The sequence below is a fragment of the Rutilus rutilus genome (assembly GCF_951802725.1).
Source record: "Rutilus rutilus genome assembly, chromosome: 12".
Classification (NCBI taxonomy): domain Eukaryota; kingdom Metazoa; phylum Chordata; class Actinopteri; order Cypriniformes; family Leuciscidae; genus Rutilus; species Rutilus rutilus.
Genome location: NC_140217.1, coordinates 26086968 through 26111350, shown reverse-complemented (window position 1 = coordinate 26111350; position 24383 = coordinate 26086968). Strand labels below are relative to the sequence as shown.

Genomic DNA, 24383 nt, shown 5'->3' with positions numbered 1-24383 from the left:
GGCAATGCCATCTGGGCCAAGAACACTTAACAGTAACCGTACTGTCTCCCTCTTCACCGTGAATACTTTCTGGATACATTTTAAGTGCATCATTCTATATCCAATCATTTGGCCCGATCCCATGATTTCCTCTGATATAAAACTCGATAACTCCTTCCAGTCTGAAAAGTGTTTTCGCCTGTAAAGTATATTCCGGCATTCTCGTAATTTCGACTTTATTCTCGAAATATTTAGACTTTATTCTCGTAAGAGAATTTTTTAACAGATTTTTTGTTTTAGTTTTTTTGTCGCGGTTCAGGGCTTCCGTACTTTTATATTACTTTAGATTATGTAATTTTCTAAAGTAAGGGGGGGGTTCAGTTCTCCAAAACACGTTGGCCACAATTATTGATACCCTTTTATTAAATACCTTTTTGCAATCTCCTTTTGCCAAGATAACTGCTCTGAGTCTTCTTCTATAATGCCTGATGAGTTTGGAGAACACCTGACAAGAGATCAGAGACCATTCCTCCATACAGAATCTCTCCAGATCCTTCAGATTCCCAGATCCATGTTGGTGCTTCTTCTCTTCAGTTCACTCCACTCATCAGGTCAGGGAACTGCGACGGTCACTCCCTAACACATTTTTGTGTTGATTTTGATGTTTGTTTTGGATCGTTGTCCTGAATGAAGATCCAACCATGGTTATAAGATTTCTAGCAGAAGGCGTCAGGTTTTGATTTTTTATCTGTTGATATTTGATAGAATCCACGATGCCATGTATCTGAATAAGAAGTCCAGGACCTCCAGCAGAAAAATATGCCCTCAACATTAAAGATCCAATGTTATATTAAATTGTACACATGGGGTACTTTTTATCCTTGTGTTCACCTAACCCATCTAGTGTGTTTGCTGCCAAAAAGCTATTTTTTTAGTTTCATCTGACCACAGAACCCTGTGCCGTTTGAAGATCCAGTCGTGTCTGACAACTGAATATGCTGGAGTTTGTTCTTGGAGGAGCGAGGAGCATTTTTCTTGAAACCCTCCCAAACAACATGTGGTGATGTAGGTTTTTTTTTTTTTTTAATAGGCTTTCTGACCCCAAGACTCAACTAATCTCTGCAATTCTCCATCTGTGATCCTTGGAGAGTCTTTGGCCACTCAAACTTTCATCCTCACCGTCCATTAAGACAATATAGACACACATCCTCTTCCTGGCAGATTCGTAACATCTTTAGTTGATTATAACTTTAGTTGATTATAACTTCTTAATTATTGCCCTAATGGTCAAAATGGGGATTTTCAATTCTTTAGCTATTTTCTTACAGCCACTTTCTATTTTGTGATGCTCAACAATTTTTTGCTGCACATCAGAACTATATTCTTTGGTTTTACTCATTGTGATGGATGATTAAGGGAATTTGGCCTTTGTGTTTCCTCATATTTCAACTCCTGTGAAACAAGAAGTCACAGCTGGACAATTTCATGTTCCTAGTCACCCTGATGTGCTAAAAAAGGTAAATATTAATGGGAATATACTTCAGAGATAAAAAATATATAAAATAATTCATAAAAAATTCTAGGGGTATCAATAATTGTGGCCAACGGGTTTTGGAGAAAAACATTTATTTCATAATGTGATTTTTCCCCCCACTTTCAATTCTTTTACTTCAATGAAAGGTTCGATTTTTGCCAATTTTTTTAATGAAAGATCAAAAGGATAAACGATGCAGATTTATTTTTTACAGTCATTTTTAATCATATTTACCAGAGGTATGATTAATTCTGAGCACGACTGTATACACATATATATATATATATATATATATATATATATATATATATATATATATATATATATATCTTCTATATCTATTATCTTTAAAAAAAATGAGTACATGTAGTGCGTTAGATTAAACTGGGAAGGGTCATAGCACTTGCATATTGTTGTCCTATTGTAAGTTTCACTGCTTCTCATTTGTAAGTTGCATTTGTAAATGAATAAATGTAAATTTAAACTTACAAAATCAGCAGGGGATCAAATAATTATTTCCCCCACTATACAGTATATTACTTGGCATTATAGTCATTTTCATGCATAATTGTGTCTGTTAAAATGTATTGTTAAAATGTGATTTTCCATGTTAGTTATTATCATTCTATCCTATTTTATCTTTCATTTGATGGCAGAATGCACATGTAGAGCTTTTCCAGTGCAGCGGTACAGTTACCACTTGACATTTTCCTGTAATGATGTTGGGAACTACTTACGTGCACGATTTAGTTTTAATCCAAATGTGTGATGCCAGTTTTGGTATCGAAACCTGCATCCCTAATTCTTTTATATTACTTTGTATTATACCTCTAAAATGCGCTGAATTGGTGAAGAATTAGTGCCTCGTACACTATCTGATCTCTTATTTCATAATATTTGCTTTATGTTTATATCTGTACTGTCAGTTATTTAAGAACTGAAATTTGAGAACACTTTAGATTAGTATAAACCACCTGATGTTTTTGTTTCAGTGTTTATGGATTCAATTAATTTTGTAATGGTGTGGAAAATAGAGCATTTGAGCTGTAGTTTATGGCTCTTTGGAAGCACACATCAGGAACAGAGCGTTCTGCTAATCCATCTCTGAAGCTCTAGGCAGGGGGCATGATGGGATGCTTTTTTCCCTGCTTTTTTCATCCGTATAAAGAGATAGGCCAACTGTCTCTTCACTCCCTCTTCCAAAATACTCCACCCATCTGCTGCTTCACCCAAGGCCACCACCACCACCACATTCCCCTGATTCTTAAATTATTACGTATGTCCTCTCATTCTTGAATATGTTGTTACATCCTTGGCTTCACCCATTCCAGTATGAAAGCACCACAGTGTGTGTGTGTGTGTGTGTGTGTGTGTGTGTATATGTGCACAAGTTTGTGTGGGTGGGGGAGTAGTAGTCAGCAGATGGAGTTGGAGTGTGTTGGGATGGATCCACACCTCTAGCAGACATCAGAGATCTAATCAGGGGTTCCGCATGTCTGCAAGCGTCTCCCCCATGCCGACAAATACACACGGTCACACATGCTCACTCACCGCTGGGACATAAACATTCCAGATAAATATTTGACAAGACATCAAATATGAAAAGGAAAAAAAAAACATCTTAACCCTGTAAAGCCTACCGAAACATATTTGATACGTATATTATTTGATGCATTTCTAAAGCCTCTAAATTACAGACATGATCAGAAAAACCTGTTGTCGTCTGATTGATAATTTTACTACTTTTTTACCAAATAAAGGCTCTTTTAGTATAATTCTAAAATGTTCTTCAGGTCATGCTACATGTTGTTTTTTTTTGCTGTGAAAACTTTACTGATTTTTCTAAAGTAAGCATAAAAATAACTTAGATTGTTAGTAATATTTCAAGATAAACACTTACTGAACTGAAGCAACTTGCAAAATGTGAGGATTCTGAGGAGCATTTATTGCACATCTCTCAGTCATCATTGTATTGCATTACTGTGTGTTTTGTATACTGGTGGTGTGGTGGTGGTGGTGGCGGCGGCATTATACTGACTACGTCAGACTTCTTACTTCCGCTCAATTTCATTTCGCTTCTGTACTCAGTCTGAGACAGCGTAATAGCTTTCCGTTTTCCTCCGGCCTGAAAACAGCCGGCCAATCAACGAACAGAAGGCGGGCTGAGAGCCGTGACGTAGACACTGATTGTACCGTGGATGCGTAGATTTACTTCACATAATCTGCAAAAGTCGTTCACAGCCATGTTCACTCCGGTATTTCGCTCGATGGTTTTGTTTTCGCATCATACATGTGTTTACAGTGGAAGTTAGATGCGGCTGAGCATGCGCATCATAACACATGCCATAACCAAACGTTATGTGATTGGCTTACGGGAACCAATGATTTTAAACTTCAGACAAGCGCCTCCCCGCGAGAAAGAAAATGCTTTTCAATTATGCCATGCCAGACTCTGTCTACGAAGCAAAGCGAAGTAGCAGAGTTTGGTATTACCAGGCTACAAAGTAAGCCTCTCAAAAAAAAAAAAAAAAAACAGAGGTGTTTTTTTAGCTCCATATTCTATATCATACTACTTTTCATGGGTCATAAGAGCCTGATGTGTCAAATATGATACTCAAAACACATACTGTATGCATTTCTTTCTTCCTTTTTCATTTTAAATATTTTGTCTATGGGTTCAATAAACTGTTCCATTTAAAAACATATATATTTGTTTGACTATTTTTTATGTCAGGCTTTACATGGTTATTCAGTTTTGTCTATTCTAAACATCCTAAAGATATAATACAGAAGTTGTATGGAACTTTTTATAGTGTTTATAGGGTTTTTTTTTTTTTTTTTTTTTTTTTTTTAGCGTCCACTTTTTAGCGCAATTTTCCACCGGACAAAATTGCGATTAACAACTCATGATTTCTGTTCTGTCTGTGCGCACCAATCTTGGACTTCTATCTACTCCTCAACCAAGACCACCTAGAGACTTCGGGTTTTCGGCATTATGTTAAGGAAGGTCTAATCTCGGGAACGCACAAAAAAAATCCAGGAAAAGTTTTTTGCAATTTTTTTGCAAATTTCTCAGCAACCATAATAGCTATCGAGTTGAAACAAATTGCAATCGATAGCTTCTAAAATTTACAATAATATTAGAAAAAAGATTTGATTCGAGTAAATTATTCTTATTTAAGGATGTTTAAACTGACAAAAAAATTGGAGAAAATGTGTTAACAATAATAATTGCTTGGATATGCTTCTTTATAATAAAATAATGAATTGTTGTTTTATCTTTGTCTTATGTGTGTGCTCCTGTAGATGTTGAGCAATAAGAAAGGTTTACTGCCTGAACCCAATCTGGCCCAGTTCCTCAACAGTATGACCAATCCTGCTGCTCTCCAGGTCCTTATGAGACCCTACCCCAACGCCAAACGAGGAGGTAACGCGCTCTCGCTCTCTCTCTCTCTCTCTCTCTCTCTCTCTCTCTCTCTCTCTCTCTCTCTCTCTCTCTCTCTCTCTCTCTCTCTCTCTCTCTCTCTCTCTCTCTCTCTCTCTCTGTGCCTCTCTTAAGTGTCTCTTTACTTATTAGCCAAATAATTTATTGAATATTCATGAGTAAAACGTTTAAGTACTTTTTTTGACAGAGGCATTGTACAGGCGCTGAGGATTGTAGTTTTTGAGATGAAATATCTCTCATGTCTCTGCATATGTGTGTGTGTGTAACAGTGATCACCAGTGCTGTAGATTCTGAGCAGATTTTTCCTCTTGATGAAAGCCTAATCATATATTAAAATGAACTTTTCATTGGGTGGGAGAATAAATGAGCTGAGGAAGAAGTGGAGGCCAGAGCTTAAAGAGAACACACAATTACAACACTAAATATAGCACATGATTAAATGTTAAACTTCTCTACCTATTCCGGAGCAACTTGCCATTAGTACTGAAGCTGGAATTTTGGAATGACGAAATCATGGGTCGCCAGTATCGTCCACATACTTTCTGCTGTCCATCTCTCTTATTTTGAGAGCTTACAGGCTCTTTTCACATTATTTCCTCTCTTATTTGTCCCACTCATTTGGTTTATCTAATGGTTTCCCACCAGGAAAGTTTGGCCGACCTCACAATCTCCCCTTCCTGCGTCCACCGTTGACTGCAGCGTTGCTACAGTTAGGAAAAGCACAGCAGGTACATGCTTTCTCTTTAAATCACCCGCAAGACTGACTTAATGCTGATGGGGTGTTTCTTTGACTTTAGGTTCTTATGTTGTATATTTAAGGGTTGGATTTTATTAAAACTAACATATTTTAACTTCTTTCTTTTTGTTATATGGTCACATTAAAACGTTTTTACTTTTTTTGGAAACTTTTATGATGCATTCATCATTTACTTGTGCTAACTTTCCAAATGCCTTTAATATATAGATTTGATTGTTTTACCAATGACCCAGATTTGAATTCTTAAACTGAAAAAAAAAAAAAAAAAAAAAAAAAACCTTTTACCTTTTTAGGTCCATAATAACCTAAAAGAATGTAACAAACATTAATAATTTCAGTATTCATTTTTTGAAAATGTATTATTATTTATTTATTTATTTATTTATTTATTTATTTTTAAATATGACTGTCTCTGAGTTGTGGCATCATTTCCCCCACATTGAACAATTTTGTTTATTGTGGTTTCAAGTGCATGCTTGACATGAGAAGGTAAATGTCACTTGTGAACAGAATATGTAAAAAATGTCAAAATACAATTTAGTTTTGTTTATATAGAATAAAAAAAAAAATGCTAATGTACCAATGAAATTACCTTTAGCAATACAAAGGAGTTTACCATTTTATTTCATATAAAATATTTCACATGTCATTTCCATTACTTCCACCACCAAATGAATAGTGACGTGTAGTTAATTCTGCAGCAGAATAATTCACAGCAGAATAGTTAATATCTACTATTGGACATTTTAAGTAGACGGTCTAAACTAGTGAGAGTTTGAAAGGTTTATTTTAAGGGAGATTCATTTCCACAAGTCAAGAAATCCACGAAATCAAAGTCCACAAAGCAAAGGTGCTCATAGTTAAAGAAACACCCTAAAGATGTAAAGTTGCCGATCATGGATAAAATGGTTATAGTACAGCAAAGAAGAACACCTTAGAGGGAAATATGTTGTGAATAGGCAGCTACTTCACAGATAAATAGAAAAGCATGTATAGCAATCTATCTATCTCTCTATCTTTCATGCAGTCTGCCATTCTTGGAAATGGTCTTGTTCTGCAGAATCTTCTTCACATGCAGATGGCCCAACAACAGCTTTTACAGATCAAAGACAAGCAAATCACTAATGTGAGTGTCTGTGTGTGTGTGTGTGTGTGTGTGTGTGTGTGTGTGTGTGTGTGTGTGTGTGTGTGTGTGTGTGTGTGTGTGTGTGTGTGTGTGTGTTCACGTGTTTCATCATACCCATAACAAAAGAAATACATCACTACAGTACACTTACCAGCAAAATAATGCATGTTATACAACAACAGTCTAAATTGTGTTCACAGTTCTTTCTTTTTTTTGCAAAGATATTATTGGTCTGCATTAAATCCCTTTGTAAATAATGAGAAAACTGCAGTTTATGTTCAGAAAGGCATTATTTATATTTATTTATATAGAGAAGTATTAGAACCATAAATCCAGCTGGCATTTTTAATGCAAATTTGAGGTTCTGGTTAAAGAATAATAATGCCATCTGTGCTGGAAAATGTACATGAAAAAAATTAAATAATAATAGAACAATAATTCATGCAATAATAACGCTGACATAAATCTCCTTTAATGCATGTGTGTGTTTTGGTTTGCAATGTGCATTTTTGCAGCCATAATAATCTCATCTGTGTGTACTTCATCTTTCACTTGTTTGTTACATGACCCTATAATGGCCTGACTGCTTTTTTTTTCTCCTTCATCGCTCTCTCATTTCCTCCCAGGTCCAGGGTCTTTTAGGTGACCCATCCCGGCTGCTCCTGCAGAAAGTTCTGGGTCTTCGAACACAGGTTCCTCTGGGGAAGGGGTTGCTGGGAGATTCTCCCACAGGTGAGAGCTTCTGGTCAACCTTGCAGACCTCAAGCCTGGTCCAAAGGTCTCATTCGCTACTGCAGGGAAAGACATTTGCATTGCAAATCCTCAAACTGTTTGAAAGCCCCATTATAAGCAGTGCGAGGCTGCCACTTCAATTAGTAGTTCTTTCTTTGTGCTTTTATACAGACGTGTGTCTGTTTGGTGTGCAAAGGCATTAATCAAAGCGTTAAACACCTTTGAAGAGTATGTCTTTGTGCAGGGTCATTTCTATTTGAATATCAGTGCCATGCAGGTGTTACAGTGAGGGAGAAATTGAAATGCTAAACTGTGAAGGTTTTCCAGAGTATGAACTATTTGCTTTGGGTGCTAAACGTGGTTTTTTTTACTACAAAAGTTTGACAAAGTTCTCTGTTTTTTAGAGTTGGGCCAAGACTCCTCTCCAGTCACATCCCAGGGTGGAAACTCTGGGGCTGGAATGGTGTCACACATACCTGGGCGTTCACATGCGAGTTCCGTCTCTGATCAGAACGGAGTCAATGCGACATGCCTGGCTCCGGAGAAACAGCCTGCACCACCAGGAACCGCAGGGGGATCTTTAAGCTCCCAAACACAGCTTCACAACTTCCTCTCTGGGATTAACACACAAAGTCTGGGACCTTTGCTGGGGAGCACAACACACAAAGCTCCAGCCAACCACCACAGTTCAAGTGTGCAGACTAGTACTGCCGTCACGGTAAGCCTGGTTGCTTTCTGCTTCTCCAATTTCTCACCTCAAGATCAAAAAATGACAAAATCTCTGAGACTTAATGAGAATAATTCACTTAGACTTTAAAATGTATCATTTACTCACGTTTGTGTTGTTCAAAAACCATATCCAATGGAGATACAAGGTTTAGTCACATGTTCTTTTTAATACTTTTCATTGGTTAAATATTTGCAAAACACAGAGTGACCAATAGTAAAAAATATGATATGGAGATACAAGGTTTCCGCCTGTTAGCGACGAAATATATAGTTAATTATATACAAAATAATTTTTTTAAAGAAATTAATAATTTTATTCAACAAGGACATTGATCAAAACTAAAGACTTCTACATCTGTTAGAAGAAATTGTATTTTACAGTATTAATGTTTGTACAGTTTTTTTTATATAAACAGTTTACAGTATATGAAGAGTTCAGATGCAAAAGCCTCTAAGTGCCATCTGAAATTTTCTTCTAGAATGATCATTTTTATCAAGCTTGTATATTTAAGTTCAGTAATTTCACTTAAATGGCAATGAAAATTGCCTATTAATTGTCATTTAAGTGAAATTACTGACCTTAAATATATGAGCTTGATAAAAATGACCATTCTAGAAGAAATTTTCAGATGGCACTTAGAGGCTTTTGCATCTGAACTCTTCATATATAAAACAACAAAGGGGGTGCACTTTTACACTTTGAACGCTGAATATAAACACGCACACACTCGCTTATACAGTACTTGTGATTCTGTCTGAAGTGCTTCTGTAGAACTCCTAGAACTCCATTTCCATTGTTCTGTCTGGAGGTGTCTTTATTCAGACGCAAGCACTCAGCCACCTAGTAGAGCTCAGTACAGACTCTGACAGAGTTCTGAGCCTTAATGACAGACCACTAGTGCTGCAGGCTCTGATTACTCGTGCATTACTCTACACAGCTAATGGAGAGCTCTGTCTTCTATGTGACTGGATTAAAGATGAATACCAGACTCTGTGCCAGTACTTTTCCATTTCATTCCTACTCTTGGATTGCTGTTTATTTGTGAAATCTGTGAAAGAAAAAGCAAAGTGGGTAGTGACAAAGGTACCGTATGGATTCTAAAGACTTGGAATTTCCAACCAATCATTTAGTTGGGGAAAACAATATATATATATATATAATTATAGGCCCATACAGCAAAACCCTGCTAATTATTGCCCTATATACACAGAGAACTCGTGATCGCGAATTTAAAAGCGAAAGTAGCATGGCAGAGGATTTGGTGCGTGATCGCGAGAAAGTTAAAAGTGATCCCCCAGCCCCCCCCACAACCCCCGCTGTTATCAGTAATACTGGTGTGAATTTTTCCTCACGTGACATCCCTATTGTATATTTACCAGTAACATATAATATAATATTATATAATAATACACTGTACAATAATAGATAATACATTATAAAACGGATTGTTCTGGTCCTTGATGCTGATTGGTTGTTAGCCGTGTTTATTTATTATACACACGAGACGCGACACACGAAACGCGACAAAATCAATAAAAAATTACTGCCAATCAGAAGAGTATGTGGATGGATCTCTCTGCAAGAAAGACTGTGTTTTGTTTTGAATATAGTCACAGCCTCTTGTACTTTATTGCTTACATAATATTATAATTGATAACCAGTAATAGCCCACTTTTCACAAATACCTCAATTAAAATCAATTTACATTCAATTTACCACTCTACATTATTTATTTCTGAATTGTCAGTTTCACTTACATCTAGTGGCGAATATATTGCAAAAGATGTTTCATGTTATCTTTATAGTTGTATGCTCTGAGTTTGGAGAAGTAGAGGACATTTCAGTCTCACTGTGTGGTCTATATGTGAGCAACTCAGTGATGTACCAGATTAACATCTAAAAAACTGTAGCATACTGTTTTGCTGCTCTTCTCAACGTGTCTCTCTCGCTTTCTTTATCTCTTTCTGTAGAGTCAGTCCAGTTGTCAGACGTCTCTGTTGGGAGACCCTCCTAAAGAAGTGAAGTTGCCATCCAACCCGTATCTAAACCTGGCTAGTGTGCTTCCTGGAGTGGTACTGCAAGGTACGTGCACGATCAGAACGGCACACACTGAAGATGACTCACTTCTGCTAGACCTTGGAATGTATCTCTTCTCTGTCAGCTCTCTATTTTCAACTATAATATTTACAGTGTATGGCTGTCTTGTCTCTCCCTGCTCAAGGCCACAGCCAGATGGGCTGCAGCCCACTCCAGCAGAGAAGATAAAGACTGTCTGTATGAGAGATGTTCTAAATAGGTGTCCCTGAACAGGCCATGATTTACATCAGTATTTTTGTGTCTCCTTTAGCACCCTGCAACAGTAAACCTCAGACTGTGCAGGCGCACACTGGGACATACAGCACAGTCCTGCCGCCTAACACCCACCCACCCAGTCAATACAGCGCAGAGACCACTCCTGCAGAATACACTCAACAATACACTCAGCAATACACACAGGTAACTACAACACCTGCAATTCACATGTTAAAATGCACACACATTGATCAAAAGTGACAGCAAAGACATTTACACTGAAGATTTCTATTTCAAATAAATGCTGGGTGTTTTTTCTCTCTTTTTTTTACTTTTTGTTCATTAAAGAATCTTGACAAATATTTTTGTTGAACCCTGGATAGTTTTAGCAACACAACTGTTTTCAACATTGATAATAACAAAAAATGTTTCTTGAGCAAGAAATCAACATATTAGAATGATTTCTGAAGGATCATGTGACACTGAAGACTGGAGGAATATACTAATAAAATGTAGTAGTATACAATACACACACCCAGCTAACAGGGAACATTCTCAGAACTTTAGCTAACCTTCTGGCAAGGTTCTCTCAAAATTATGAGCAAACATTCTTCCAGTAACATTAATGTTCATTTAAAGTTTTCTGGTCATTAATAATGTTCTCAAAATGTTAGCACAAAAACATTATTTGTAATTCGTTCATGGAACACAAAAGAAGATATTTTGAAGAATGTTGGTAACCAAGACAGTTGATGGTAGCCATTGACTTCCATAGTACATTTTTTCCATACTATGTAAGTGAATGGCGTACGTCAACTGTTTGCTTACCAACATTCTTCCAAATATATTTTGTGTTCAGCAGGAGAAAGAAATTCATACATGTTTGGAACAACTTGAGATGACAGAATTACAGATTAAAAAAATGACAGAATTAAAATTGTGGGGTGAATGACAGGGAATATGCTAAATACTGGATTTTTTATTTCAGTCATATATAAAAAATAAAATACAAATCCAAGTGTTTCAGTCAACAGTCTCTGTTGAAGTAAAATTGGTAAATTGATCAATAACAGAATAAGTCTCCTGACATCACATTCGGAACACACAATTTTTTTATTAAAATATCAAACATGCATACATTTTAACTATATAAAAATTACTAAACAAGATTCCTCACCTCTCTTTTCTTTTTGCAAGATATGCTTCTCTTACAGTCGGGTAATCTTTAATGCGCTCCCTGTGTCATGCTGAGTTCTCAGTCCCACTTTAAGCGTCTTTAACTAGCATGTACTAACGTTGAAATAAATAATCTGATACAATGCACTTATTGAGTACATTCTACTTATATTTAAAAAATGTCTGCATATTATATCTGTAATAATTTCTGTATCTATAGATAGACATCTATAATTACACTGTTGGCCCTTCCCCTACCCCTTAACTAGGGGTGTAACGATACACAAAACTGACGGTTCGGTACGTCCCACGGTTTTGACGTCTCGGTTCGGTTCGGTTCGGTTCGGTTCATTTAGGTGGAGTGGGGGGTTTAGAAAGCTAAAATTGCTTCTTTTTTTTTTAAACAGTGCTTTAATTAACAAATTGTGTTCTTGTCTTTAAATTAATTCAATCACAAGTAAACGTTTCGCAAGGATAAAAAAAAAATGATCTGCTAATGCTGTAAACTATATAGGAGCCCTTACTTGCACATTACTATAACATTAAAGCTTAACAACAGAGCCTAGACTTTTAGCCTAAATTCAGTTGCTATTTATTTTTAGATATAATAATAATCAACACTCAAGTAACAAATTGTATGACAACATGTAAACTGCACATAAGGCAGTTTTTACATTAACATTTTTACTCTCATTTATTATTGAAATATAATCATTTACACAGTTGCTGTCATTTTCATGACAGATATTTTAAATAATCAAGATGTCATTAACAGGTTAAGTAAAATATAATATATAGGTTAATATAGTGCATTTATTTAGTGAAAGAGTTTATTTTCTTAGCAAACTAACAAGCTGTGGACACTGAATGACTTGCCTGAGGTAAATAAAGCTATGTGAAAAACTAAGTGTTTTATTGACGTATTTCCGCTGTTGAAACACTGGCTAGGCGATTACAAGGGTTATTATGCCTTTCAGTAAGTATACTGTATCTTTCAACACACCTTCAGGTGTCCATTCATGTTTATTCTGTAACTGAGTAAGAGAATCGCGTTTACTCGCGCTCCACGCTGCCGCTTTAAATGAGGAGCCTAGTGCGGTGATCTGTCACGCCACATCAAAGAGCGCCAAAACGACATTTAATGTTTGAATTTCGTGATCAAATAGACAGAATTTGAAAGATTACACCTTGCTTATTATCGAATGTAACAAACACTGAGCTTATTGCGATTAAATGTAGTTAATGGTGGTTAGGCAGCGCTGTATTCGTTGTGTAAACATAAGACATGAGGTCCAATGAGCCGGACAGCAGGGGGCGGGGCGGGCGTGTTCGGTACGCCATGAGAGTATCGCGATTCGTATCGTGGGTGGTGTATCGCGGTTTTTCAGTTCGGTTCGAATATCGTTACACCCCTACCCTTAACCCACCCTTAAACCATGACCATACCACCAAACGTGTCCCTAACCTTACTGGAATCCCACCTCAATAGCAGCACAAGTGTTTTGTAAAACAACATACCTAACAATTATTTTGATGTGAGTACATATCAGTTAAATACACTGACTGACTTCCTGGTTGCGCCACCTGACTTTTGCAGATAATTTTACATTGAACAAGGTTCTACTTGGATGCCTGTATTAGCGTTTGCCTGTGCTAGCTAAATTCTAGGTTCATACATAGAATTTTTTAAATACAATAAATAAGTTTATGATAAAATAGGCATTTTCCTAGTTTTACATTGGTTGTACCACTGACATGTAAAGTGTACCAACCTACCCATATTTGAAAGTAGCTAAGGATCAATTGGGGTTCTCTGGATGATCCATTATCATTCTTACTGATATCACCCTGTTAATTCATAATAAAAGAGCTATGTTTGCACCTGGCATTAATTGCCGAACAAATGTTTTTCAATGATCTCAGAATTTTTAAAACTACTTATATTTATAAAAATGTGTTTATATGAAAGTTTTAAAGCATAAAATTATGCCATAATATTTGATTTTGAATTTCTTATTACTAAAACACAATTTTTAATAGTTTTCTGAGTCTGTTCATTTGTGCGGACCGTTTCTCGACCTGACATTTTAGGGGTTTAAGATACCAAAACATAAAATAATATTTATTATTTGAATGTACTGAAAATTAATTCAAATTTTTATATTTTTATAGAATAAAGTGATATATGTCATGAATTTATCAAATTATTTTAAAAGGAAATAATGCAATTGGACAAAAATATGCATTGATCATGTCATTGACCCATTAGCAAAACGTTCTTAGAATATACTTTTGTTAGCTAGATAACAGTTACATACAAACAGCAACATCACTGGCACAGTTGCAGTCACTGGTCTGTTTCTTTTTTCTTTTTTGATGGTGTTAGGATTGTGATCTTGGGATCTTGTATCAGATCAAAGTGTTTGACAATTGTGGAATGCAGACACTGACAGTCAGAGAAAGGAAGAAATCCCAGTGTTCACTGCAACCATCAATCTGTCTCGCTCTTAGCCCACTCTCTCAAGTCTTTTCTCCCCCATTATATCCCCCACAACTCCTCTCTCTAACACAGGTTTCCACTGAGCCCCTGATTTGACAGCGAAAGCCAGAGAGAGCGAGAGGAATGAGAAAGGAAACAATTCTGCCATATGCTCAGCTGTACAATAGAGATAGATGGGTCTATACGGAATAAAGAAAATGAATGTTCAAAACAGAACAAAAAGAGTTCTATCAGAATGGAGCTGTGGTGCACCACTGTGTCCTAGGTTACTTCCATTTAAATCTGATTTTTATTTGTCCCAACTGAGCTTTTTGTTTATCGCTTGGTTTCTGTTTCTGCTTCGTTGCGCACTGTAACCCTCACAGTAAAATCTCATTGGCCCTAAGTCCCGTTTCACATTAAACTTCAAATATCTTCTGATATCTGTGACTGCACTGACAAATCGCTACTCACTCAAAACTTGTCAGATCATACCTAGTTTGGACCAAGGAGGTCTGGTGTAAGGTAACTGTCAGCAACTGGCTCGGCTGGCCAAGAACCCCCTGAATTATGTGATTTAAATGTCATCTTCGCTCATGGGCACTGATTTTGTTGGAAGTCACCTCACCAGTTTGGTCTTCCATTTCCCTTGCAGTATATCAGGGCGACAGGGCCTTAAGATAGTCAAGACGTGTTTGATTCCTTTATAGATCGCTGTTATTGCTGTGTCTGACTGTATTTCATTCTCTAAGTTTTGCTGATTAGCCGATAGCACCACATGGCACACGGTCACAAGTCCTTCACCTAGTGACTTTACTGAAATGTGAAAGGCAGCAAATAGGTGCCTGAAAAAAGAAAAACCCTCCAAAAGATTAGTTTTAGTCATTTTAGTTAGTTGCCAAGGCAACCTTTCTAATATTTATATGTCAGCTTTTTTAAAATTAAGTTCTGAAAGTTTTAGTTAATAGTTTAAGTTTTTGTTAACAATAACAACACTTATGGTGTAGTTACGGCATCTACGGGCTAACTGGCCCAAGCTAACCAGCCAAACCCAAACCCCTGGTTAGGACACAGTGCTATCCCATAGATGCAAGTTCGAATCCACCCTGTGTCATGTTCTGATTCCCATTCCCCTTCTTTCTCCCCAATAATATCCTGCCACTCTGCACTATTCTGTCAAAAAGTTGTGAAATGAATTACAAATCAGAATGTAAAGATTTCAGCAGACGCAGAGGAGTGGAAAATGTGCTCCAGGAGAGGATGAGAGGGAAGGAGAAAGAGTTGCAGTTCCTCCCACAGTCTCTCAGATTCATTCCAGTGTCTTTAGGGTGATCCCCTACTCATTCTCTGGCGGAGAGTTTGGAGGGGAAGAAATTTTAGTGGGATTAAATGGCTTAAATGTGGGTCTCCCTCTCATTACTGCCGGCGTTCCTATGACAATACGAGAAGGAGTGGGTGAGAGTTGGAGTGAGAGAAGGGGGAGTGAGAGATGCAGAGGGGGAAGACAGGAGGGAAGAGGAAGATTGGCTGTGAGTTGTCTGTCCCATCTGGTCGCACACTCCCACACACTCCACCAGCTTTGGTGAAATGAGACAGTGTGCTTCACGCTGTAGGTGTCCAGAGAGAAAGAGAGCAGGGAATGGTGAAAGGAGTGATGGGAATGAGATGAGAAGGAAGAGATATATTAAGGGAATGGTAGAAGAGAAAGCTAGCGAAACGGATTAGGCCATTAAGGTTAGACAGATGGAGAGAAGAGATGAAGACGAAAAGAGGAAGCAGCTCAGGAGATACAATGCAACGCAGAGATAAAATGTTGTCAGTGTCATATAGAGTCATGTAACCAGACTTTTGACTATCAGCAGTGGACTATCCAGTCCACTTTGATGCTTATTCTGTCCAAGGTTCACCCCCTTAGAGAGGAATAAGTTGTCTGATCTACATGGAAAGCTGGGGAAGCCAACCCTGCTTCTGGAGGGTTACGTTCCTGCAGACTTCAGTTCCAACCCTGCTCCGACACACCATCCTGTTATTTTCAATTAATCCTGAACACCTTGATTAGCTGTTTTAGGTGTGTTTAATTGGAGTTGGAGTTAAACTCTGCAGGATGGTAGCCCTCCAGGAGCAAGGCTGTCTACCCCTGTCATTGGTGCTCAAGGATATTTAGTTTAGTTTCTAGTTTCTCCTACAAAACTCAATGTTTTTGAAAGATGCAATGCCATGAACCATGATTCCCCAAAATCTTCTTACCCAGAAACACTCCATTTTGACTCTGACGCTAGTGGTTCCTGGTTCGAGCCCAGCATTGTTTTAGGAATGGAAAAAAAATGGAACTGTGTTTTCAGTGGTGGAAATGTGCAGAATGGTTCCAGATTTCCAGCCATCCAGCCATTGATTTTCACCATCGGACGGCGGAATTCTCAACTGAATTTGTATGTCTGGGGGGTGTTTTGGGGGTGTTGGAGCACTTAAGAGGGCGGAAATCAACCTGCGGAATTTTTTTTTACCCGCGGCAAAAACTTAAAAGCAGCCCAATTCCGCTGGACATTGACCACTGGAGCCACCCTGTACCTTTTAAGCACACATTTTTTGCCTGATGGACTCCTGAAAAATCCTATAAAGTCAGAAAACTATTGCCATTTTGTTGAATAGTCAGTGAATAGACTGCGTATGTCATCTGAGGCTGCGACTAAAGTCAGTGAGAAATGTCAGTAAAGGCCCAGACACACCAAACCGACATCAAAGAACTAGCGGCAACAAAAGCCGACTGTGTCACACCAGTTTGTTCTTCCATTTCCCTTGCTGTATATCAGGGCGACAGGGCCTTAAGACAGTCAAGACGTGTTTGATTCCTTTATAGATCGCTGTTATAGCTGTGTCTGACTGTATTTTATTCTGTTCTGTTGGTTCTGATCTGTGTCTCTGACTCTCTGTGTGACAGGAGGCCATGCAGCAGTGGTACCAACACTACCAAGCACAGACCTATGGAAACACAAGCCAAGAGACGGCTGCAGTTACTGAATGTGCAAAAGAGCAACCTCAGGTAAACACACATACCAAGGGACAATACTAAAGTAAAGTGCCCATTTTACATTGTATTTTTCTACAAAAAAAACAACCCTGAAATGATCTACATTGTCTCTTTGAGGAAAACGGCATGATAAACATACTAAATAATGTATTTATGAAAATGTAAAAAAGGTTAAAGCAGGATTTCCTAAACTTGGGTTGACAAACCCCCTGAAGGTTCGTGAGGGAACTGCAGGGAGTTTGTGAGTTAATGAGAAACTGATAATCAGTTATAAAAATATAATATATTTGATTTGATTACCTGCATGTCATGTGACCATTAACCGACATTGAAAAGCCATGGTGTATATTATTGAAGTATTAACATCTCATGTGGTACTTCAAGCAAACTATAGGTCAAAGGGGTTCTACTAACAAAAGTTTGAGTTAGGGGATAGAAAATATCATGAACTCAGGAGGAAAAAATAGAAGTCAATGGAAAGTCCCCACCACGATAATAAATTTGTGTTCGTTTGTGTCACAGGTGGTGGTCACCTCCTCGTATGGTGACTACAGTTCCTACATGCATGCTGTCAGTCAGTACTATTCTCAGACGCAGATGAGCCAGTCAGCTGCTCAAGTCTACCAGCACCGAGATGTCAGCAAGGTACTGTACACTACACAGACACACTGAAACATATCATGCTTAATCATGCTCACTTTACAGTGTACATCTCTGTCCATCTCAAAACCTACAGACTGTGCAGAAATACACATATACACTGCAGCAGAAATGCTAGACAGTTAACATGCTGCCCAAACATCACACACTCTCTGGAGGAAGAATTACAGCCGTAGTTCCTCGACTTCCACTGCGTCTAAGTGTTTCGTGGTTGACACGGCCTCTCTTTATGACGGATCACTCTTTGACTTACTGCAGATCGTACATGTTGTCACAGACCAAAAATAGATCAGAAATTAGACTTTCATTTCTCTGTGGGCATATACAGTATATAAACTGTATGCATTCAGCAACACTAAAAATCTGTACTGATTGTTTTTCTTCCATAATAGCATGCATATGAAACCAAAAAAAAATAAAACTGTTATTATACAATTTATATAATATTATTAAGTGTAAAATAACTGTTTTCTATTTTAATATACTATTGTAATAATATAATTCATTCCTGTGATGGAAAAGCAAAATTTTCAGCAGACATTACTTCAGTCTTCAGTGTCACGTGATCCTTCAGAAATCATTCTAATATGCTGATTTGGTGCTCGAGAAACATTTCTTATTATTACAGTTGTGCTGCTTAGTATTTTTGTGGGAAAATGTGATGCATACATGCTGAACAAAAGTATAAATACTGATAAAAAGTATTTAAAAAAAGTAATAAAAGTATTAATTAATTAAAAAAATCATACCTCAACCTTTTGAATGGGGGTAGTATATGTCTATAGACATTATTATGATTTGTCAATCGCTGCATTCTGTGGTCATAAAGCTAACTGAATACCTTTTTCAATACAAATATATATTTACAGTAAACTGAAACATTTCAGAATACCTTTGATTGATTGGCCTAGAAATAGTGCAGTCTTAAATATATTTTCTTTTTCCACAATATACTGTATGGATTTGGTGTGGTGGTAGTAGTTTATCTTTGTGTGTTGGTGGTATTTGTGTTGGGTGTATGAGCTTATGTAAATGTGGTGGCAGGTGGTGTTACAGGTCAGACACACATTCCTCACTTAGTCTCATGACACTCTTAGGACATAAGATCCTGCTGAAACCACTCAATCACTCCTCAGCACAGCAGCTGGGCCTATGTGTGTGTGTGTGTGAGAGAGAGAGACCTGTAATTTGAATAGTGTGTGTTGCATTTGGATAGATACAGTATAAGTGTATAAATGTTTGATGATGTCTACGTGTCTCTCAATAGGAGGTGGAGGTGGTGAAGACCCCCTTGAGTGCACCTCTGCACACCTCTCTGAATGGCAGTGCTCAGACCCTGCTGCCCACCTACAGTGCCCTTCCCATCATGCCAGGCTTCATCACACCCACGCACACGCACACGGCCAGCCCTGCCACACACACACCCGCTGTACCCACAGCCAACGACTGGAACAACTACTATTATGTGAGTGTGTGTCTTTCTTCATAAAGTGCGTGTGAGATAAAGAGAACTTAGACAAACCACATAGCATGAGACCTGTCTGAAATACACATGTTAGGACTAAAACAGACACCTGAAAGATTACACGTTTAGATTCCAGGACAAAATATCATTTTAGTTGAAAAGGTTAAGGAGCTGTCACATTAGTGAAAATTTGGTGAATTTTTGGAGGGCAAAGAAGGTCAGTGACGCATAACGCATAACAACACTGAGGTCAAAACTGGAGAAGCCATGTGTGACAAAATAAGTACACCCTTACTGCTTCCACAGGAAATAAGCGGGTATGTAGCAGTCAGGTGCTGCTAACCAGATTCCTTTGATTAGTTTATCATCAGCAAACATGACCAACTCTATAAAAGCAGAAGTTTTGTCAGTTTGCTGGTCTGGAGCATTCAGGTGTGTGTTAACACAATGCTAAGGAGGGAAGACATCAGCAATGATCTTAGCGAAGCCTCAGTTAGCATTTTAAATGTTAAAGTTCATGGCAGTACAATTATACAAGTATGGCATGTTTGGAAGGGTTGCCAGGAGAAAGCTCCTTCTCTCTAAAAAGAACATGGCAGCACGGCTTATTTGCAAAGGTGCATCTGAACAAACCTCAAGACTTCTGGAACAATGTCCTTTGGACAGATGAGACCAAAGTGGAGATGTTTGGCCGTAATGCACAGCGCCAAGTTAGGCGAACTTTGAACAACGTTGTAAAGAAGAGCGGGCCAAAATTCCTCCACAACGATGTGAGAGACTAATAAAGTCATACAGAAAATGATTTCTTCCACTTATTGCTGCTAAAGGTGGCTCTGCAAGCAACTGAATCATAGGGTGTACTTAGTTTGTCACACATGGCTTTTCCATTTTGGCTTTATTTTTGTTAAACAAATAATGACAAGGTGTAATATGTCATGTGATGTTGTATTTACCTCATTTTAAGACCTGCTAACAACCAGATAATTTTTTATTATGTCCAGGTAGGTAAAACCATAACTGTGCATATATATGTATCTATATCTATATATATTTCTATATCTATATATATCTATATCTATATATCTATGTCTATATCTATATATCTATCTATCTATATATCTATCTACATATCTATATCTATATATCTATCTATCTATATCTATCTATCTATCTATCTATCTATATATACATACACATACATACAAACATACACTCACCTAAAGGATTATTAGGAACACCATACTAATACTGTGTTTGACCCCCTTTCGCCTTCAGAACTTCCTTAATTCTACGTGGCATTGATTCAACAAGGTGCTGAAAGCATTCTTTAGAAATGTTGGCCCATATTGATAGGATGGCATCTTGCAGTTGATGGAGATTTGTGGGATGCACATCCAGGGCACAAAGCTCCCGTTCCACCACATCCCAAAGATGCTCTAATGGGTTGAGATCTGGTGACTGTGGGGGCCATTTTAGTACAGTGAACTCATTGTCATTTTCAAGAAACCAATTTGAAATGATTCGAGCTTTGTGACATGGTGCATTATCCTGCTGGAAGTAGCCATCAGAGGATGGGTACATGGTGGTCATAAAGGGATGGACATGGTCAGAAACAATGCTCAGGTAGGCCGTGGCATTTAAACGATGCCCAATTGGCACTAAGGGGCCTAAAGTGTGCCAAGAAAACATCCCCCTCACCATTACACCACCACCACCAGCCTGCACAGTGGTAACAAGGCATGATGGATCCATGTTCTCATTCTGTTTACGCCAAATTCTGACTCTACCATCTGAATGTCTCAACAGAAATCGAGACTCATCAGACCAGGCAACATTTTTCCAGTCTTCAACTGTCCAATTTTGGTGAGCTCATGCAAATTGTAGCCTCTTTTTCCTATTTGTAGTGGAGATGAGTGGTACCCGGTCTTCTGCTGTTGTAGCCCATCCGCCTCAAGGTTGTGCGTGTTGTGGCTTCACAAATGCTTTGCTACATACCTCGGTTGTAACGAGTGGTTATTTCAGTCAAAGTTGCTCTTCTATCAGCTTGAATCAGTCGGCCCATTCTCCTCTGACCTCTAGCATCAACAAGGCATTTTCGCCCACAGGACTGCCGCATACTGGATGTTTTTCCCTTTTCACACCATTCTTTGTAAACCCTAGAAATGGTTGTGCGTGAAAATCCCAGTAACTGAGCAGATTGTGAAATACTCAGACCGGCCCGTCTGGCACCAACAACCATGCCACGCTCAAAATTGCTTAAATCACCTTTCTTTCCCATTCTGACATTCAGTTTGGAGTTCAGGAGATTGTCTTGACCAGGACCACACCCCTAAATGCATTGAAGCAACTGCCATGTGATTGGTTGATTAGATAATTGCATTAATGAGAAATTGAACAGGTGTTCCTAATAATCCTTTAGGTGAGTGTATATATGCACATGCACAGTCATGGTTTTACCTACCTGGACTATCTATATCTATATCTATATCTATATATATCTATATATCGGTATCTATATCTATATCTGTCTATATCTATCTATCTATATATAGGCCTATATATATATATATATATATATATATATATATATATATACACATACATACAAACATATATATACACATATATGCATATGCACATGCATATTTACACATGGTTTTACCTACCTGGACATTATATATATATATAATTGGTGTTATATATAATTGATATTATATTATATATATATATAATATAACAGTCATAATTGGTGCAAATGTGATATTTTACGTTTTTCTACTATAAACCCCATTAAAGGAAAGTAAGGTAATAATACTAATATAATTAATTAAACGATAGAACAATTGATAAATAAAATGATAGATATAACTAATATAATTAGTTGAACAATAGATAGATAGATAGATAGATAGATAGATATAGATAGATAGATAAGTCAACTGAACGTGCGTGTGTGTGTGTGTGTGTGTGTGTGTGTGTGTGTGTGTGTGTGAAGATGAAAACCAGTAGGAGTCTGGCAGTAACTTCAGTTGGAAGTAAAAGACTGACACATTGAGAGATAAACACCTCTAACTTCACTGATTCAACAATAGGCGCTTTATCGTAGTGCGAGAGTCAAAGAAAATTCCTCAGACGCGTGTGTGGGCTGAGGGAGACGCCGTCACTCATTTACTGTATGGAACACAAAAAACCCGTCAGTCATTTACTGTATGTCACTCAAACTCAAACATACAGTGAATAGTGAGTCACGTACATCATCATCATCATCAGCAGCAGCAAACAGGTGAAATCATCATAATCACTATAATTCCTTCTGTTATAATGCACCTCTCTTTCTTTCTCTCCTAGAGTCAGGCTAGAGGGCAAAAGCGAGAATACCCGACACTGCCTACACAGGAAGTGACATCAGAGTATGTAGGCCAACACTCACAGGGTCTTGGAGGCCATTACGCAGACTACTTCAAGAAGAAGAGGATCTAACTCGCACTCGCACTCGCTCTCACACCTAGCTGTTATGTTGTCACTGTCATGTCCAGGCCTTAACTTTTAGTCCATAACTGATATTTATGAAAAGATTGTACATTTTATTGTGCAGAAGGAGGTTTATTCCCCTTCTTGAACCTTCTGTGTATCTGGGTACTGTTTTTATTTCTGTCCGACACTAGGCAGGACCTCTCAAGATTGTGTTTAGTTAATTGGTATTTTCTGTTCTGCCTTTTTACCTCTCTCGCAGGTGGGGCGTACCATTCCACTCCTGAGGGGGGGCTTTCGTGTCCCGTGTTTTACTGTACTACCGGTTAAGGGCTGATAAAGATAGAGCTACACTCAGAGAATAACGATTTTCAAAGATTTTTTTTTTTCCCTGACAGGGTAGGGCTTAGCCAATGTACATTGTATATTCTGCAAAATTAGTGTATTTTTTACAGGGTGTACAGACATTGAAAATATTATTAATATTACGTCTTGCTTAATGTGTCATTGTTTATCTTGACTATCAATCCGCTTTCCTAAGCGTCCAGGAACTGCACATCGCACGTTCATATCTTTTGACAGTTAATCTTTAACGTGTCTCTGTACATACTGCTGTATCTGTAGGAATGATCAGCCATGAACTGAACGCTGCAGGAGCCTTAAAACACGGCGCTCAGAGAAGACATGGCTAAGGCAATAACCTCTACCTTCTCTGGACAAACTACTACCACATACTTTAAGGTGACCTTCCCACAACCTTCAGCTACAATGCTGCCAGTGCTTTGTTTTCAATAACATTAACAGTAATAATATATCACCATAGTAGTAGTAATAATCTGTCGGAAGGATGCTACGTATAGGATAGACACCTGGCAAAAACGTCCTGATGCAAACACCCACATGGTAATAATCTAGCATAATGCCTTTATATGGATATTAGTCATCTGTTATTCTGTGGTTTAATCTCTTCACATCTTTATTGGAGAGAGTATTATTCTGGTGATTTTATGCTGCGAAAATCCTGTTTTTAATCTGTATCAGTCTTTAAGTTAAAAATGTTTTTTTTTTTTAAAGATGAGGCAAATTAAGTGAGATATTAAGATAATGCATCTTTTTTTTGTCTAAATTTAGATACTAACAAGTGCCTCAAGTCTCCCAATGGAACAAATGAAAGAATAGTTCACCAAAAATGTAAAAAAAAAAAAAAAAATAAAAAATCTGCTATTCAATCCTCATGTTGTTCAAAACATAGACTTTCTTTATTCTGTGGAAATTTTTTTTTTTTTTTTGTATTATTTATATACCATCATAGTATTTATTAATTTTTAATTCGTTTTTTTATATATTCATTTTAATTTTCCATTTAAGTGCCTGTAATGTTTTTGTTTGACTTTTAATTTTTCTATTTAGCTTCTTTTTTTTATATAGCAATTTTAGTACAAGTTTAAAGACACAATATGTAACTTTTTTGCTTTAAAAATAGCAAAAATCACTATATCTATGTTATAT

At 37.5% G+C, this 24383-nt stretch overlaps 1 protein-coding gene across 1 annotated transcript in view; it reads left to right on the top strand.

Moving 5' to 3' along the window:
• The window catches only part of raver2 (ribonucleoprotein, PTB-binding 2), a 65774-nt gene extending 41834 nt beyond the window's left edge, over positions 1 to 23940 (top strand). The window contains exons 5-15 of the mRNA XM_084426773.1: positions 4820 to 4940; positions 5604 to 5686; positions 6743 to 6841; positions 7468 to 7573; positions 7978 to 8291; positions 10274 to 10385; positions 10651 to 10799; positions 17189 to 17290; positions 17801 to 17923; positions 19206 to 19403; positions 22752 to 23940. Of these exons, the coding sequence (XP_084282899.1) occupies positions 4820 to 4940; positions 5604 to 5686; positions 6743 to 6841; positions 7468 to 7573; positions 7978 to 8291; positions 10274 to 10385; positions 10651 to 10799; positions 17189 to 17290; positions 17801 to 17923; positions 19206 to 19403; positions 22752 to 22883 (1539 nt within the window). The 3' untranslated portion in view covers positions 22884 to 23940. The remainder of the gene's footprint in view (positions 1 to 4819; positions 4941 to 5603; positions 5687 to 6742; positions 6842 to 7467; positions 7574 to 7977; positions 8292 to 10273; positions 10386 to 10650; positions 10800 to 17188; positions 17291 to 17800; positions 17924 to 19205; positions 19404 to 22751) is intronic.
• The last annotated feature ends 443 nt before the right edge of the window (positions 23941 to 24383 follow it).